Source organism: Anser anser, assembly GCF_964211835.1.
Source record: "Anser anser genome assembly, chromosome: 6".
Classification (NCBI taxonomy): Eukaryota; Metazoa; Chordata; class Aves; order Anseriformes; family Anatidae; genus Anser; species Anser anser.
In genome coordinates, this window is record NC_139726.1 from 33,289,341 (window position 1) to 33,307,756 (window position 18,416).

General features: G+C 41.8%; 1 protein-coding gene across 18 annotated transcripts in view; it reads left to right on the forward strand.

Annotated features, from left to right (window-relative positions):
• The window catches only part of ERBB4 (erb-b2 receptor tyrosine kinase 4), a 581,012-nt gene that overhangs the window by 531,481 nt on the left and 31,115 nt on the right, over positions 1-18,416 (forward strand). For all 18 annotated transcript variants that reach the window (XM_083841514.1, XM_083841527.1, XM_083841529.1 and 15 more), the window contains 3 exons: positions 10,903-11,058; positions 13,763-13,838; positions 15,753-15,899. In XM_083841514.1, coding sequence (XP_083697640.1) covers positions 10,903-11,058; positions 13,763-13,838; positions 15,753-15,899 — 379 coding nt within the window. The remainder of the gene's footprint in view (positions 1-10,902; positions 11,059-13,762; positions 13,839-15,752; positions 15,900-18,416) is intronic.

The window sequence follows — 18,416 nt, forward strand, 5'->3', positions numbered from 1 at the left end:
ATCATATAGAGTAGTCTGACTGTTGGCTGTGCTCACGTGAGAAGAAAATGGTATCAGGAGAAGGTAAACATGCCCCGGTCCAGTTTTCTTCCTGCAGAGCCCAGCGGGCTCTTGCAGTGGAATAGCTTGTGAAGACGGTGGCTTCCTCTAGAAGCAGCCCTTCCCTTCTGTTGGGTGCCTGCTTATGCAGAAATGATGCCTTCAGAAGTGGTCACACAGAGCCCTTGCAGCAGGGTGTGCTTCAGGGGCATCTCTCAAGTAAAGGAGCCAGCCTCAGAAATTCAGCTCCAACTATGCTGTGTCTGCTAAGGGGAAAAAAAATCGGTAGGGATTAATGAGAAAAAAAAGGTTAAAAGGTTAAAAAACTCCCCTCTCAGGTATTCCAGCGGCATTGGTGGAATTACGTGCATATTTGCTTTGTGCAAAGCTGAGAGCTACTGTGTGCTCCTGTTGCAGGATTTTCATCTGAACATACAAGGTAGCAGCGCTCCCTGTATGCTTAGTGGGCACTGCCCATGAGAAAATAAGTAGTTCAGCTGTCCAGAAATATCTCATCTGAATGGGCAGAGTACATGGAGTGTAGGAAAGACCTGTTCTGTCACATATTTATTACCATAACATGCAGCTTAAGGTGAGTACTGGAAGACCTTGCATCCAAATGATACTGTCATTCGATCAGTGCACTTCCAGTGGGAAATGATTACCTGATACTGGGTCAGTGCTCGTTTCCCAAAAAACTGTAAAAGGTGGGCTTGTAAATAAGAGAGGGTAGGTATTGGACTAGGGATTCCCAAGACCTAGGAGCAGTCCCAGGCTCTGTCCCATTAAGCCGTTCGGTCTTTCACCTTCTAAAACCTTGTTTATTAAATGTTGTGTTTATTTATTGTATTACTGTGTTTATTAACATAGTTTATTATTATTAGAAGCTCATCTCAAGGAAGCAGGGAAAAGCTCGTGCTCTGTTTATGTGTTGCTCTTTGCTGAACAGGGATCCTGGGCTAGGCTGGCACTGCTGGTTTTATTACAAGTTGCTCTGTATTTTGTGCACTGTATGCTAACGCTGCGCACGCTGGGCTGTGAAGGAGTAGCAGAGTTAGGGGCCTGACTGTTGGAAACCAGTGACAGGAACGCCTTTCTCCAGCCCCTGCCCAGATGCTTTTAAGCCCAGGCAAATTCTATCCTTCGCCGTAAGTAAGCACAGAGCAGGTGGCAAGGTGTAGTCCTCAGGTTGCTGGAAAAGAAGTCAGGTAGCTGAATGTGTCAGCTACTCTTGGATCCCACAGGTGACCTCCAGGAATTACAAAGTGCATTTAGCCCTCCGTTAGGTGGTTGCTGGATCTTTGTGCTGCTGACTGTGCTTTGTCACAGCCATTAGCTAGAAAGCCAGCACAGTATCTCTCAAGACTAAATGCTTGCCCCAAGTCTGTTTAACCAGCTTGAAACAAATCACCAATAGTTTATTAGGGGTGCATAAAGCTGAGAATATCGCAGTGCAGCCAGACACAGGGCGCAGCAGTGCAAGGTCACAGTCTTTGCTGTGCTGTCTGAAGCGCTGCTCAGTTCTGATGTGTTTGCGTGGTGGCTGCGTTCCTTCTGAAACTGAGGGAAGGCTGGGCTTGTACTGGTTAATGTGGAGGATCCTTATTAATAGGCTGCACACTTCATTGATTTTTAATTAATTTCTGAAGAGACACAAAGGATAAGTGCTGCAGCCCACAGACATCTCTGTACTTACTGCACTACACATCTCTATTGATCGCCTGCCTAAGGAGCAGAAGTAATCCATTTTAAATACACCTTCTTGGAGAGAGTGAACGCACTACACCATATACTCTCCCGATTGTAATTGTATTGGCAGGAGGGCAGTGTAGGGGTGGGAAAGGCAGTGCGTTGTTCCGGATGCTGCCAGCCCTCCGAGCTCAGTCTGTCTGCTGCTTCAGAGCAAGGAGCTGGAGCTCAGCTAGCCCTAGCATTGAGGCTGAGACAGAACAGCAGTTAGAAACTCCTTGAAACCACTAATATACTGATAGCTCTCCGTTTGGCTGCCCCTTTGAAAAGCATCAAGCGCTTGTCAGGAGTTGGTGACCCACTGCGAGCTGACACCTGAAGTCTCCGAGCACTCCCCAGATCAGAGGACAGGTACATTCCGCTGCTGGCGTGTGTAGCCCAGGTTACCAGAATTCACTCTGGAAACAGTAGTTCCCAGCCTTTGTCGTAAGGTCTGTGTTCCTGCCGGCCTCTTAGCTGGAGTTACGTGGCAGTGAGCGTTTACTGCCCAGCAAGGGGAGTTTTGCAGTGATAAGTTGGTTTGCTAGGCAGTTCTTACTTAAAGGCTTCTTTTACAGAGAAGGATGTTAGCAACACGTAACAGCTGAAGCAGTGCTAAGTATTTCTCAGCTTGCTGGACGAAGGTGAGTTGTGTTAGTGTTACCAGACACAGCAGGCATTAAATTCTGACTCGCAGAGCCCAGGTCCTTCGGTACACCTGGGGAAGGTCATCCCCGTGGTGGAACAGAAATCTGTGTCTGAGCAGTTGGTCCTCTGCTTACACAGGGACCCTTGGTACATTTGTCTTGGTTTTTTTTCGCGTCTTGCATGGGCAGTGCACCCAAATGACAGTCTCTTGAAAACACCTGACTGGTTTGTGTGGTCACCTTCAGAGGCCCTTGTGAGAAGCAGATACTGCAGAGCTAGCAGGGAGGCATCAGATGCTAAGTACTTTATCAAAGTGCCAGGGTGACCCTTTACTCACGAGTCCCTGACTTTATTAAGTTTTTGCTATTACAGCTGTTGGTCCTGGGCAGTAATTGGAGGGTCAGAAACTCTCTTGACGTGTCTCTGCTGCACAGCATATTTGTGCATCTCTGTTGGCCTAGCAAGGCTGTGGAGGAGCTGCAGAGCTGTATCCACATTACTGTGTCCTTACTTACTTACTTTTAGTATAAGCAGAGCCACAAGCTGCAATTTCTCTCACCTCTTCGGGCTGCAGTGCAGTAAGCTGAGCCGTGGTCATTTTCTTCAGAGGTTAAAGGAGAACATGCCTGTCCTCTTGAGCACTTTGGGAACAGGAGGAGGGTACTGCAGGAGACTGCTGTAGCCTGTGTCCACACAGCCCAGGAGGCTGGGACATGTCACACATCTGGCTTGCTCAGGGTGGAGGCTCTGAAACTGCTGTAAGAGAGCACCTTGGGCTCAGTTGTCTTAAGGAACCACTGTGATAAGAGTCTGGGTCAATTGCAAAATGGAGATTGGATGCAACTCCACATCTCCCTCCCTGAGGCATTTGATGTGTAGGAGTGAATTGTTTTCTCCACTCCTAAAGCCCTAGTAGCAGCTGTGCAGCTGCGCCTGTAGATGGGACCAGAACTTGGAGACACACAATGCGGGCAGTATTGAAATGCCGGCCTTGTCTCTCATTACTTATGCTGCTTTATATATTTATGTAACATCTTTCATGGGAGGAACATGAAGTGCTTTGCAGACTTTTTATGTTCAGCACCAGCTCATCTAGATATCTGCATAATTTGAGGGAGGCAGGGAGACAACTCATACTTCTCGCAGCAGGTCAGGCAAGGGAGATGTTTGATGATGACAGTGGAATGATCTCTCCTTCTGGTGACACCTTAGGAACTCAACACCCACCTGGGACAGATAGCTTAGTTTTAAGGACTCTACAACCTCAGTTCAGCAGTAACCCATTTATCTGTGCTTTGAAGGGGCTGAGAAGACACACTCCAGAGATTTTAATTTAGGATTGAAGGGGGTCTGGGCCCATCAGAATGGCTGCTCAGCACAGTCAGTTAGACTTGGAAATGCCATAAGCTTATGAACTTGCTTCTCCTCTTTTTTGTTCCTATTCATCCCCCTTTATGAATCACACGTCACTGTGGAGTAGCCTGCATTTGTCCTGTAATTCTCATCTAAATTTTAGCCTCATCGCCTCTTTCCCTTCCTTTTTGCTTCTTGACTTTGTTTTGATGAGTTATGCCTTAGTATCTTTTTTATTTTGTGCATTGGGCCATAGCTCAGCAAAGCAGTAAATCGTGTTTTAGGAATCCTATTTCTGGATCAGATATACCGCAGCAGGTGCATGATGCAGAGCACAGACCTGGGCATAGACTTTTCTTCCCCCCAAGTTTGTTCTTTTGATGGGTAGACAGCATGTTTATACTGACACAGGTAGCACGTGTCCTCCTGTGGTTGGTAAGAAGCCAACTCATGTTGATTTTGTGCTTCGGCTGAGTCGGGCAATGTGCAATCGTACTCCTGTGTGTGAGCGGACAGAAGAGAGATACAGGATTAACCTGTGTGCAGAACATCACCGCTAATTTCTCATGGCAGAACCAGCTTGAGTTAGATGCCCAGGAGTTGTATTTATACTAGTTATCTTTCCATAGGGGTAATAATCCAGCTGTGCTGGCATCCCGTCTCCTAAGTCAGGTACAGATAGGCTTGAGATAGCTTTTCTGTTCTCTGAACTGTGTAGTCCAGGAGCCATTTAGCAAAGCCACTGCAGGAATCTGAGAAAAGGGATTATCAGTGGCTATGAATACACAGCTTTTACGCTGCTCGTGTCACACAGCTCGGCATGCAGGTCTTGCAAAGTTTCATTGTCTGCTCCTGGCCAGGTCTATGTACTATGCTAGACACAAGGTTTCTTTGTCTACGATTTACCAAAAAGGCCAACAACCCAGGCCAGGATGCAGCAGTGGATCTCCCTTGCCAATTTTACCTGAGTTGGCTGAACTCTGGACGTTTTCAGAAAACCTTGGAACCTAATCCAGTGGAAGAGCACATAGCACAAGGTGCAAGTCCCCAGCTCAGTCTGCCAGCTTTGGACTGAAGTTGTTAGCATCCCTCGCTTCCCCTTGGCTGTGAGGATGGCCTTCAGACCCAGCTTCACACGCAGACCTACATACCAAATCACACCTCTGCAGCTGAGTCAGTGTATTTCAGAGCAGTGTCAGTTTCTCCCTCCCACAGCTATCTCTGGAGTAACAGCTACTTAGATTATTCTGGTTGCTCATGACAACAAAGGGCACCGCGTTTTCCTTGAAAGCATATTTAGCCCCGGGTAAAATTATACTTCTTCCATGGGGTGAGCAGGGGGAAAGATGATCATTTCAAGCTTTCTGTAGTGATTCCTGTTATTAAGCTAGCCTTAAGTTATTAGGATGAAAAGAGGGCAGTCTCCAAGGCTGGAGATTAATGTCCGTGAGATTTGAGTTGGGCTTAAAATTTTCTTCTTCACATACCTGTTTGATGGATCTGCCATGTGTGCTGGCTTTGGTGGGTGGAAGTTATTATTGAAGAAAGTCTGTTCTTAATTTCTTTATGCTTGCTGAAGATGGATTAAGATCAACATTCTCTCTGTGTAGAGAGAAAATAATGTTTATTGTTGAAATCGGCAAAAAGCCACACAAAAGAAGTGTTTACAGTACACCTGCCTGCTAGTATTGATTGCTACAGTTCTTGGGGTAGGTGAATCCCTTTATACTTATTTTGTTCAGTGGAATTGTCTTGCAAAATTAAATCTCGCATCTTGCAAAGCCATATGTATATGCTTAAACTTTAGTTAGTGATTCAACACACTTCAGTTCATCTTTGGTAATTATCCCAAAGGGACTTTGCATTTATTGAAAGTACATACCTGCTTAAAATCTGTCCTGAGTAATGAATACTCTTTTTCCTGAAATGAGCCTAATGGAAAGAGGTCTCAGTTGAGGCTCAGTCAATTCGGAGAGCTGGACATCCCCTGAACTGCAGCTGCAACCTTTGTAAGGAATCCAGAAGCATCCTCAGCTGGAGCATAGGACTCTGAAAAGTCCAGGGAAGTGAAAGAAATCAAAAACCAGCACCTGAAACAGTCTGTGCTTGCAGCTCTTAGCACTGTGAGCTGTACAAATGGAGGCTGCGCTCAAAAACTGCCCTCAGGAACTGGGAGACAAATGATAGCTGCAGAAAATAATGCTGGTGGTAAAGTAAGAAAACAGCAAATTGTGACCACATCTTAAAGGCAAGAGATCCTAGGGAACAGAGTCATAACTTCCCAGAAAAGGTTCATTTTGCTTTTTATAAAAGTACTTTCATTCTTTTATTTCCACCACTAACTCCACGTTGGTGATAGTCTTCTACAGATGCCCACAGCACTGGAAGGCCTTGTATTTTATGAACCAGTTTGATACTTCTTGCTGCAGCACAACACTTGGTAGGTCACAGAGCTGTCCCATCATGTTTTTTTCTCTCTTCCCTCGGATTTTTTTGACACACAGTCTCCTTTCCACTGTCCCATCTCTGTTTGTTGCCATTTACATATTACCTCATTTTCTGGGCTGTCGTTTTTCTTGTGGAAAGAGCATGGCCATACCTGACTGTCCTGAAATGACCATACCTGATCTGTTTGTTCACAGTCCTGGAGACTTCACAAACAACCCATAACAAAACCAGAAAGCCTTTCTTCTCCTGTAGCTCTCAGTTACTAACTCATTGTCTGTTCAACAAGGCAATTTCTGTTCTGTATTATTCCTAGCCAGCTCTGAGAGTAAGCCAATGGGAAGAGAGCGGGATTCACCTCAACTAGTTTTACTGCTGATTTTTTCCCCTAGCTATTATATAGAAAATTATCAAGGCTGCAGAGTGATAGGAAGGAAACTCTCAGTGGAGTTAAGCTCCTAGTGGCCATTTACATCTTTCCTGTCCACCTCCTTTCTTGGAACAAAGCCGCTTTCACTTAAAACCTGTTTTTCTGCCCCTCAGCGTTGCTATTAGTTTCCCTGGTGCTGTGTGAAATGTATAACACGTGGGACGGCCAGGTCAGGTTAGTAATTGTGCAGGCAAGGACAAAAGACCTTTAGCACTAATTGAAGCCTTGGCAAAGGCATTTGTGTCTGTTTCTGAAAGGAGAATTTACATTTTCAAAGTTGCATTATCACGTGAATAGAAAGGATCTGGGTGTTTTTAATGCTACATATACCTAGGTAAGGATTTGTATAGCACAGGTTTGTCATTGTACATGACTCTTGCAGTGGGGTGCAGCTGAGGAAGATAAAAGGCTATTCCTTGTTCATACTGCAATTCCAAAGGGGCTTTCTCAACTTATCTGTGTTTCAGCTGTTTGCAGTGGCTGTTTGACTTCTTAATAGCAGTAGGTGCTGATTCAGAGAGTGATTTCATGTTAAGGCGTCCTAGCAGTAATTGCATTTCTAGTGACATCTTCTGCAAGGAAACTTGTGTCATGATGGGATGAGGAAGTATCAGCAATGGGTGGGTCATGCCTGATGGCTGCGGTTGTGTGAGATGAATCTGGCCTCAGAGGTAAGGGGACAATTGATCCTGAATGGCTTAATGGCTTTTTGCCTCTTGGTGGTTTCAACATGGAAGTCCCACTCTGCTGTGGATACTCTGATGAATATACTGGTGTGACATTTATTACTGTCTGGACATTTTATACTTCAATAATTCTGAGATCTGCATAGCTCTAATTTGGATGTACCAAGTCGTGAGTGGAGCTGGAGAACCCCAGCCTCGCAGATCACACTGCAAATTGCACAGCATGGTGTCCTTTGGATCAGGCTGTAAAGTTTCATTTTTACAAACAGATCCCTTTTCATTGTCTGGGTCTAAGGTTACTTGTAACTCTCATAAAATGTCCTGTTGGTATTTGATCATAGGCTTGCTGGGTGGTGGTGGCACCAGCTGTGTAATACGGATGGTATTTTTTCATTACCCTTTCAGTGTGCCATGTAAAAAGATTACAGATACGTATAGAGCATTTTTCCTGCCAGGTTTGAAAATGCCTTCAAATGATGATTCTTGTCACAGTATATGTTTTGACACTATTGCTGCAGTGAATACTGTAAGCTTCCTGGTTTTAGATTGTTTTCATTCTGCTTGTATAATCTAATTTATTGAAAACAATTATAGATACACTTCTTCTCTTACACCTACACCATCCACCTTTAGAACTTGTTGGTAGGATAGCAGGAAAATCAAACATGTTCACAACAGGGTATTCCTAAGAGCATTTACATTTCTGCAGGTCATGGACCTGCAGAGGATTTTGTAGCTGTCAATTCTACACAGTTTGTTTTTGGCTTTGCAAATAACACAGGTGGGAAAAAGTCCCGAGAAGCTTGTTTGACAGAGGTGAAGTAAACTGTAAGGAAGATGATACACAGATATTTCTTCCCTCCTGCACAGAAGAAAAAAAAACAGGTGTGGTATTGGTTAGGAACAGTATTCAGGTTGCTGATGAGAAATCTGTCTAGTTCATAACATAATATGATATTAGGTTGAATAAATGTAGTTTTACTACGAAAGTACTTAATAGTGTAAGATTGAAATGAATGAGTAGAATAAACAGTGAAACATCTTAAAGTGTTACTCTACAGGTTTAAGACATGCTTGACAATTAAGTATGTAAAGATGGTAAAATCAGGCTAAGAAGGCATGCTTAATGGTTTGGTTGTTTAACTCTTTCAGTGAAGGATGTTTCTAGACACCTTATCATCCATTCCTGTCATCATTAGCTAAAGATGAGAGGGTAAACCTTGGCAGAAGCCATCTATTTGAACAAGAGTGAAATACTGTTTCTTGTTTCTGCCAGAAGAAATCTGCAATATCTTCATATATTTTCAACGACTATAGGTACAAATTAATGTATTCAAAATCTTAATTTTATTTGGGTCCAGTGTGTTCTGATATCAACAGAACTCTCTCATTAGATTCTCCAAGGTCTTGTGTCCTCATCAAGTTCTGCTTGCAAATACCATTCTACAAGTTTGGGCCTTTCATTTTCTTCCCCCTCATTTTGAGGTGTTTCTGAGAATTTTGACCAAATAAGGATTTGGGAAGTTCTCTCAAGTCTTTGATGCTTTAGAAGTACTTCTGTTCATTCTAAAAATGTGAGCTATTTCCCAAACTAAGTAGAAAGGAAATATAAGCAGCACCTTGGACCTGCTGCACTGGGACAAGCTCTGTTGTTGCAGCGAAAGATGCCAGCCAGGGACGTGAGGCTGGGAGGCCACCGTCCTCCACCCGCCTCACAAAGTATTTCTTCTGAGCAGTGCTGATGCTGCCTTGAGGCATTTCTGGCCACTGTCTGGCATCAGAGATGCGAAACCAGGACTCATATGAATTCTCATCTGGATTTTACGGGACCACTTTTGTGGTTGTCATTCCTCTGTTACACTGTGTCGTTGCTGTTTGACCATGTGGTCTTTTTCTGGTTGGATTTCTTCAGTTGGCAATTGTTTTGCTAAGCCATTGGTGCCTCTGGTTTCATGGTGTGATTGTTGTGTAACTCACAACTGTTTGACCTCTGAGATTTATTTGTCCTTTTCCAACAGGTTTTAAGTTGATGTCAAAAAACATTAAGCTTTCAAAGACGTAGAGTTGTGATGTTCTCAGAACAAAACCAGCCAAAAGCATTGATTTGCAGTTGGCAAGAGGGCATTTGCTTCAATGAGCAGTGCTTTTAAAAGCAGTTGTTTGCTGTGTGCCAAAGAGTCCCTGCGTCCCCTTTCAAACCACCTTCGTGTAGCAAAGCCTACCACTTTAACAAATGAAATAGTGTTTATGCGAAATGATCTCCCACGCATTCTCAAATCTTTCAGTGGTGTTTGCATTGAAATATTTCACCTAAATGACAGAGCAGTTCAGAGCTCCACTTGATGCTTTTCATAAAGACATCCACTGTGTCAGAAAGGGCTGCATTCTGGCCTGGTGACCATGAGCAGTAGCTTACTGATATACACCGTCCTCCTAACATCTAGAGGGATAGGGATGTGTGAGCTTCTTTTGTTGCTAGAGGGAATAAAATCTGGCCCATGACACTGAGTAATCTGGTTATTTTAATCACTGCCTGTGACTTTCTGAATTATCATCTGTATTACGGGCTAATATGATCTCTTTGGTATTCAACAATGACTTTTTTAAAATTACCATATATATTATACAGAGCTAACATATTAAGAGATACCTTAAGGGTAATTATCAAGTGTGTAATTTCATCTGTAGGTTCTTATAATGATGGTTAATGTCATATATGCTTTTTAATAAAATAACAGGCTTGTAACCCTACCTGACTATCCTTTATGTGTCATATAATTAGTAAGACCAAGCTGTGGTGTTCAACTGTGTGCCATACTGACGGTATGTGGCTTGTCTTTCATCACAGTAAGAAAAAGGTTAAGGCCAGGCATATTTCCTTACATGTACAAGTAGCTGGATGGGCTTGTTAACAAAAGTACTTGTACCAGAACGTATATGCTCATTTAAAAAACAAAACAAACAAACAAGAAAAACCAAACATCTGTTGATCTAGTGACTTACCATACTACTACATGCAAAATTTAAAGGAAGTAAAAAAGGCAAGTGGATTGCAACCCTTGGATAAGAAATTGTTTTCCTTATAATCCACTTTGAGTACTGAAAATTTGTGTCCAGCTCAAAGCATTTGGTAAGAAGCTTTGTCTTGAACTGAGGGTGCTTGCCTGGAATTTAGAAGATCTGGGATTGTTTCCTAGTCTGGCCAAATTTCCCTGGGGCTTTGGCTAAGTCACTTAATCTTTCTGGTCTTCAGATTTCCTGTCTGAAAACTAGGGACTGTAATACTTAGTTCCTTCGTCTCACCTTCCCAGGTTTTAAACTTGATTGAGTAAGATACCAGTGGCTGGTTTTTGTTTGATTGTTTTGTTTTGTTAGTTTTTGGCAATTACCATAAAATCGTTCAAATTGGAAGGAACCCAGTCATGTGATCCCAACTCCTGCTCAGAGCAAGGGCAATGCTGAATTTCTGTTTGTTACTTAATTACTGTGAACAATATTAAAGGAACCAGATCCTACAAGATTCTTTTTAAAAAAGAAAAAAGTAAGATTATTTTACTGCTCTTTGTCCTTCAGGGAATGATGTACCTGGAAGAGAGGAGACTTGTGCACCGGGACTTGGCAGCCCGTAACGTCTTGGTGAAATCACCAAACCACGTGAAGATCACTGACTTTGGCCTGGCCAGACTTCTGGAAGGGGATGAGAAGGAATATAATGCTGATGGAGGGAAGGTGAGGATTTTCCTTGTCTGGAATTAAACATATCCCACTGTTAGAAATCTGCTGAAGTTACTTGTTAGGATGGTGTATCTTTAGCAGACTGTATCTTTGTAAGGAAGTCTGACAGTGACTTAGCAAAGCCCTGTCTTCTGGCAGTGAACTGTACAAGTGAAAGCTGCTCATTTTTCCTCAGTGAACTTCTCCAGGTCCAGAAATAAAATTGTCAGAACAGTTCCCACACTCTGATTTAGCTTTTGCTCTTAAGTTCCATTTTGTATCTTGTCTTGAAGACTTCTGAAGTCAGTTCAATGAGTGACTGATGTTCTAGGGCACTTCTGCCAAGTCTCTTTCTCTGGTCAGTATGGACCTCAACAACTTGCAGTCCCAGGTTCCCAGACAGGTTATTTTACAGAAAACAAAAAGGAAGGCCACAGCCCATGCTTGTTTTTGTAGCATACGAGAGTTACATCTGCTTAGCAAAGAGCCACCCCTTCTGTCACCATGGAAGAGCCTGTGGATGCTATTTCTCACATCCAAGTTCAAGTCTGCAATACCATGCTGGATGCCAGGCCACTAAAAAGCTTTCCTCAGGATAATTTTGAAACCAGATATTTTCCCATATTACTTTTCTGCATACAGCAGAACTTCCATAAGTGCCTTGCCCCAGCTTTAATGCTTTCAGATTAATACATTATAAATTTCAGAAGGCTGAAGTTGCTTACTGATGTCAGCTGCTCCCTCAACATTTTGGAATTCAACATATCAACCTGTCACAAAATCCCAAGGGGTTCTGCCTCTCCCATCGTTCCTTTTCCCCAGTGTTCATTTTGCCTTCCATGTACTTTCTATCTGTGTTTTTCTGTGCTCATTTATGCCCTTGTGTGAGAAAAACAGCTGTTGCCAGTTTGTGCTTTTTTCCTGGCTGGGCTGCTGCGTTATTTGTGTGGCTGCTGCCCCTGGCAGCTGTTGCATGGGTTACATCAGTATTTCAGTCAATGAGGAGAGGTTGAGAGGAGTCACCAGTGCTTCCCCATTTCCCCCAGTAAAGAGACCTCCTGGCAAGGAAGGTGGAGTTCTGGCATTCTTCCCTGATGCTTTCAGTTCTCTCATCCCCTCTTCAATAACCCTTCTGCCTCCTCTCTGTCTCTTGCCTCCATCAGGCAGTGAATGACAGAAAATGAGCTGGTCCTTCCAAACCAGCTGTCCCCTGGCAGCTGTTATATCCTGTCTTGGACTTGTGAGGCCAGTCATGCTGCTGGGAGTTCTGGAGCTGGATTTACACATCAGATGTGTCACTTCCCAGTTCCACAGAAATATGCTGTTAGGTCCAGAAAACACTTGCAGTTTAACTTTGTATTGTAAGCATGCTGAGAGAGATGGGCTCAGTTTCCATCCTTGGAGATTTTTGCTACTAGACTGGCTAAAGCCCTGAGTAACTTGGTCTGATCTCATTGCTGACCCTGCTCTGAGTCTGAGGTTCAGGACTTCCTGAGGTCCCTTCCAGGCTGAGTTATCCTGTGATGAACAATGCAGCTTTGCTTTTTCTAACAGTTGTTCCAGTCTGAAACAACCCAACCATGTTTAATGGGAATGAAAGCAGTACGCTTCTGTGGAACTTGGTGGAGGAGGATGAACTGTCTTTGCAAGTGCTAAGCCACCATTTAATAGAGCGCTATTTTTGCCATAACTGTATAGGTTATGTTCATTAGTCAACTTCATGGAAGGTGTTTTCATAAGGGTTTGAAAGAAGACACATCCTCTGCCTTTACACCCACCATCTGTTCAGATTTTGCATGCAGTTAGATCTCTCTTCAATTTATTCCACTACATGTTGCATAGCTCCAAATCAGAGGGGACCAGTACAGGTCCATGCCAGGTAAGATTCACTTAAGTGTCTGTCTATTAGAAATTACTGGACTTCAAGACTGTGCCTCAAAGGCCCAGCTCAGAAATAGAAAACACCAGGAATTTCATTTTAACACAAACTCCAGAGGGAGAACCCTAATTCCAAACCGAGTTTTGCATTTGCCTACACACCCTTTCCTATCAGGAAAGAGAGAAGCTTCCCCCAGTGATGATTCACAGCCAGAGGCTATCTTGGGACTTCTGACTTGTTTTCTAGAGCAACAGTTCTCACTGCAGTAATGATACAGACAATTGGGAAGGCTAAGTTCCTAATGAATATTACAAGTTAGAAATTAAGCACAGTAAATCCTCCCTATTGCCTGTTTACCCTGATGATGATTATGTAGACTGTGAAGTATTATGGACGTTGCATTATTAACTAGCCTCATTAGAGAGCAATCAAGATAGCAGAGCCAGGTTTTGCAAACTGTTGGGCAGAAGGGCTTCTGTGTTCTACCTTCTGCTGCACTTTTTAAGGGGATTGGATGGAATTTTTACATAGGTCCCAACTTTACACAGGCATGATGAAAAAGCGAGTTGTTCTCCTGTAACTGAATCAATGAAATTCAGATGGTATGAAAAGTTCTGCAGGTAACTGGTTTGCATTTCTCACCTGTGTATGTTCGCTGAGTCAAAGTCCATTCTAGAGCCCAGGGACAACCACTTCCTCTGATGTGGGGTAGTGCTGTTTTTTCTCTAAGCTTGCACTTGAAAGAGAAAACGGGGAGGAAGCTGTTACGTACATACACGATCCAGCTTTATTGTTTTAATATTGTATTTCTAAGCTTGCATTTTTCTTGTCTTTTCTTAGATGCCAATTAAGTGGATGGCTCTGGAGTGTATACACTACAGGAAATTTACCCATCAGAGCGATGTTTGGAGCTATGGTAAATCTTCATGTGATTAGTTTAAATAAGTGTATCTTGTAAAGTGTTAAACCAAGTTGTGTTACTCTGTTACAGATAGCCCTTTTTCTTTCAGAAAGGAGAGAGGAGTTAATTCCAGTAGTTTTTACTTTTTTTTTTTTTTTTTTTTAAATAATGTGTAACTCTAAACAGCAATTGTTACTTGTCTCCTACCTTACTTCCCTGCTCACAAAAAGTACGGATGACTGCTGTAAGGTCTGGTCAGGTAGAAATTTGGATGATTATTATGACAGAAGAAGGCTTCTTTCAGCTTAGCCACAGATTCATAAAAATACAGCTGCGGGTCATAATTTCCAGCAGTCCTTTGAAAATCTTAACTATAAAAGTCATGAATGTCAAAAAAATATTTTCAGACTTATGGGAATTTCTGTACCTACAGTCAGATAAAAGGGAATTTGCCATAATACAGAGCAAATATAGCAAGAGAAAGAAGAGAAAGAGACAGTCTCTTCAAGCTAACTAAAACACGCATGGGTTTAATTTCACAGATAACTTTGGAATTGGTTAGTCAGGTCAGTTCATGTGAACTCCACACACAAAAAAATAACCTTTGAGAATGAGATGTTCATTTAATGTTGGAAACGGTGTTATCCAGATGAACTTCTATGCCACATGTTTAGTTCTCTGCCTGTTTATTTCACACAGGTATTACTAACAAAATCTTATATACATTTGTAAGTGGAATGTATCTAGGGCTTACAGACGCCTATTTGCATTTCTTGTTGCCATATCATTTTGAAACAAAAAGCCATGCAACTCTATTCATTACTCACTTCTACCTGTGGGTAGCAGCAAAAGACACTGTTTGCTGTGACTGAGTAGCTGCCCTCTTCTATTCAGATAAGAAAAATATGAGAATTAAATTGATCATGTAAAGCTGCTCTTTCTACTCAAATTCTGCCCTACCTGTATCACTTAAGAAAAAATATGCCTCCGTTTATGAAATTCATTTTAAATGCAGGAAGCCTAGAATATCTATAATCAGAAAGGACAAAACCAAAAAGACTTGACAAGTTACAGTTATTGAACATCAGCAAAGAGGTGAATGAGGGTAAACTAAATACGTGTTTTATACATAATGTATTTTTGCCCACTGCTTTTCATGTTAGTATGACAGCTGTCAAAATATGGCTACTGATCTGGAGGCATGTTTTAAATGACCTTTGCAATAAAATAAGAACAAAACCAAAGAAACCGGTGTGAAAGAAGCATTTTCAATATTGAAGATTTTGTTTGGTGACAAATTGTTGCTTATGATATATGACCTTTATTTCCAGCTCTGATGCCAAAACCAATCCTATGGCTATTCAAAAAGAGAATCTTGGTTTTGAAGCACAGCAGTATCATAACTCAAATCCATAAGGTGTTTTAAGGAAAAATAATAATACAAGTGGCTGTGAATGACTTAAAAGGCAAAGACAATGACATAACACTATTCAGTGCTGTACCTTTGTGAGAAATTGATGCTCTGAGTTAGGGAACATCTTCGTTTTTTCCCTTTAGAATAACAGAGTACATCAGCTATTCATTTGCCTTTTTGATATGATAAAAGAGCAAGATACATTCTTTTAATATTGCATCCATTTACTTTCCCAGTGTTTATTTGTCTTAGACCTTTCTGTTGTGCTTCAGATCTATCATGCTGCTTCTTATGCCAATAAAAATGAGGGAAGTTGCTTTTGTAGCTTAACAGTAAGTTCCATTTCACCATTTTCTGGTGCTTGTTAAATGGCAAACCAAATTTGAGTATTTTCACAGGCCCTGGTAATGAAGAGATTGCAGTCCAGAACTGGGCCACAATACCAACCTGTAAGAAATTGGGTAGCAATCTAAGTAGTATGACTTCAAATATTAACATTCTTCTTTTCCGTCTAGGAGTCACTATCTGGGAGCTTATGACCTTTGGTGGAAAGCCATACGATGGGATCCCGACTCGAGAGATCCCTGACCTCTTGGAGAAGGGAGAGCGGTTGCCCCAGCCTCCAATCTGCACTATTGATGTTTATATGGTGATGGTGAAATGTAAGTAATTGTAGTTTTTAATATCCATGTTCAGTGTGAAAGAAATCCTCTTTTAGAATATTTGCATCTGTATTCTCTGACAGTGCTGGGTAATAGTGCAAGCTGTTTCAAAACAAAAGCTTCCCAAGATACTGTAAATTCCATTTAAATACTGTGTACACATTTTTTGCAGTTGCAAAATATAAGAATTCAGCCGTGAAGGGTTGAGTTAGCTTCTTATTACTGTCAGATGCTATCTCAAATTCTTGCTGTGAAGTCAAAATTGTGTCATTGTTATTGTAAACCCTTGTCATTTCCATGACAATTGATTTTGATGTTAAAAAAGATAGTATTAAACATAATTATGGTACATGGATACTAAGCCAGTGAAGGTTGGGAGGAGAAATGCTAGTTCCAAATATTGAGGAAAGAAAGCGTGAATGTTTTATTGTTAGTAAAGGATTGATGATTGTAATAGTAATAATAAAAAGCAAAATTAATATAAGGAATAATACAGAAAGGAGATTTTTCATTCTTAGTCCAATATAAAAATTTATGGATATTTTTACTTCAGCAAAAAAGGAAAACAACTTGTAGTTGGTTTCTTCCTACCCTTTTTATCTTCAAGATACCTACACTAGTGACTATATTCTCCAAGGCTATGCTTCTAATTTAAAAAGAATTAGGGACATCTCTCTGGTGTTTCTGACTTAATTTAAGTGAGATTAACATACAGCTATCTCATCCATCTTCTATGGACCTTTCCCTTTTGCCTTGTACACAAAAACACAAAGAAAATAACACTAACAGAGGTAAATAAGCTTTTTCTGAATACAGCTAGAGTTGCTAGCAGTTCATGAAGCTGGTAGTGTGAACACCCTCTCTAATTCAGGAGTTTGCATTTGGAATGTGCAGAATTTCATCTCTTCTTTTCCTACCCCAACCCTTTGTTAAAGTATTGAGCTCTGCGCAGCTTAGTAGTGGTGAAGAATTTGAACACCTCATCTATAGTATGGGCTGGTTCAGTTTTGGACACGTCGAAATTTACGACAGTAAAGAACTGCCCGTATCCTATAAAGGACTGTTCTCAGGATAGTTCAAAGACTGGTGAAGAACGTGACTCCATCAAACACTTAAGTAGGGTACTGTGGGGGAATTTTCAGTGTGGCTTAATGTAAGTCAGGCTCTGCATACCAAAAATGGGCAAGATTTGAATCACCAGCACTGCCTGGTGCCTGCCAACCCCCTTGGGTTCCAACAGCCAGGTAGTTGTGATAGGGAGGTAGAGAGGGATTTTCTTTTCTACATCAGCTATCCATAACTGTTACATACTGATACGAGGACAGAAGGCATTTGGTAACCACCAATGTTACTTAGAAAAGAGTTGTTTGTATTAGTTAATAGATCAGTTCTCCTTCATATTACATTCCTACCCTAAAGACAATTCTGTGAGTCTTACTAAAGAAGCCAGACAATTAAACCATATCTTGGTGACTTCAGGATGGAGACTAGTACACCAGTACTCTCCTGTTACTTACGAATAAATGTTGCAGAACCATGCGTACAACAATTAGCAGTCTCAACATGTTCAGGCAGATCTGGGAAACCGAGAGGAAAGGTGCTTGAATTATCACAGACCTTTTAACACAAGTGCATGCAGGTAGGGAAATCACCAGAACAGTACAAGGGGTTCATGTTGGTCAAGTGCAAATATATCGAAGCTGGTAGGATTTCTAATGAGTATGAGGTTATTCTCAGAGAACAAAAGGAAGTCCTAGCAGACTGACTGTTCTGGAAGATGGAAAGTCCCAGCTAGATGTACAGGCTTAGTCCTGTAATGCATGTGTGGAGTTCTTTATAATACCTTTTGTTGTTGTTGTTGCTTTGGTCACTTCTTCAGTTAAAGGCTATGAAGGAGATAAGGCCTGCTTCATTTTGCCTCCCTGACAAATGAGAACGTGTTCTTGGGGAGTTGCTGAGAGAATTTTCCCTTAGAAAAAGCTGATGCTGAGATAAACTAGTTGGTAGTAGTGACTGCCTATGCTACTTGCTTGTTTTGGAGAAAACACTTGAAGAGATTGAGAACTGTTGTTCTTAATGAATGTTTCTGGGAGAACGAAGGACCAAAGAATCACCCATGCACAATTAAAATAGCTTCTAATGCCTTGTGTGAGATCTGTGTTAATGATGCAGATACATGAATGCAGAATTAACTGAAAGGCAGGATGGAAAGTCAGTCATCCTATAGAACTGTCAAACAGCTCTTTGTAATGTAAACCACTGTGGAACAGTAGTTCAAAGAAATGTGTTTAGCAGTAACTTTGTAATAAACCCACTAGGCTCAGATGAGATCGGGGATTAATTATATTTGAGGTTGGGCAGATCCATAATATAAGATGGTCAGAATTGCCATCTAAACGGGCAAAAACAGAAAATTACAAGGCCATGTTACGGACTCTATTTTGGGGATGGGGAACAGGAACTCAGAGCAAATTAAGAAACCCTTGCAGTGTGGAACATCCAGTGTCCTCTGGCTGG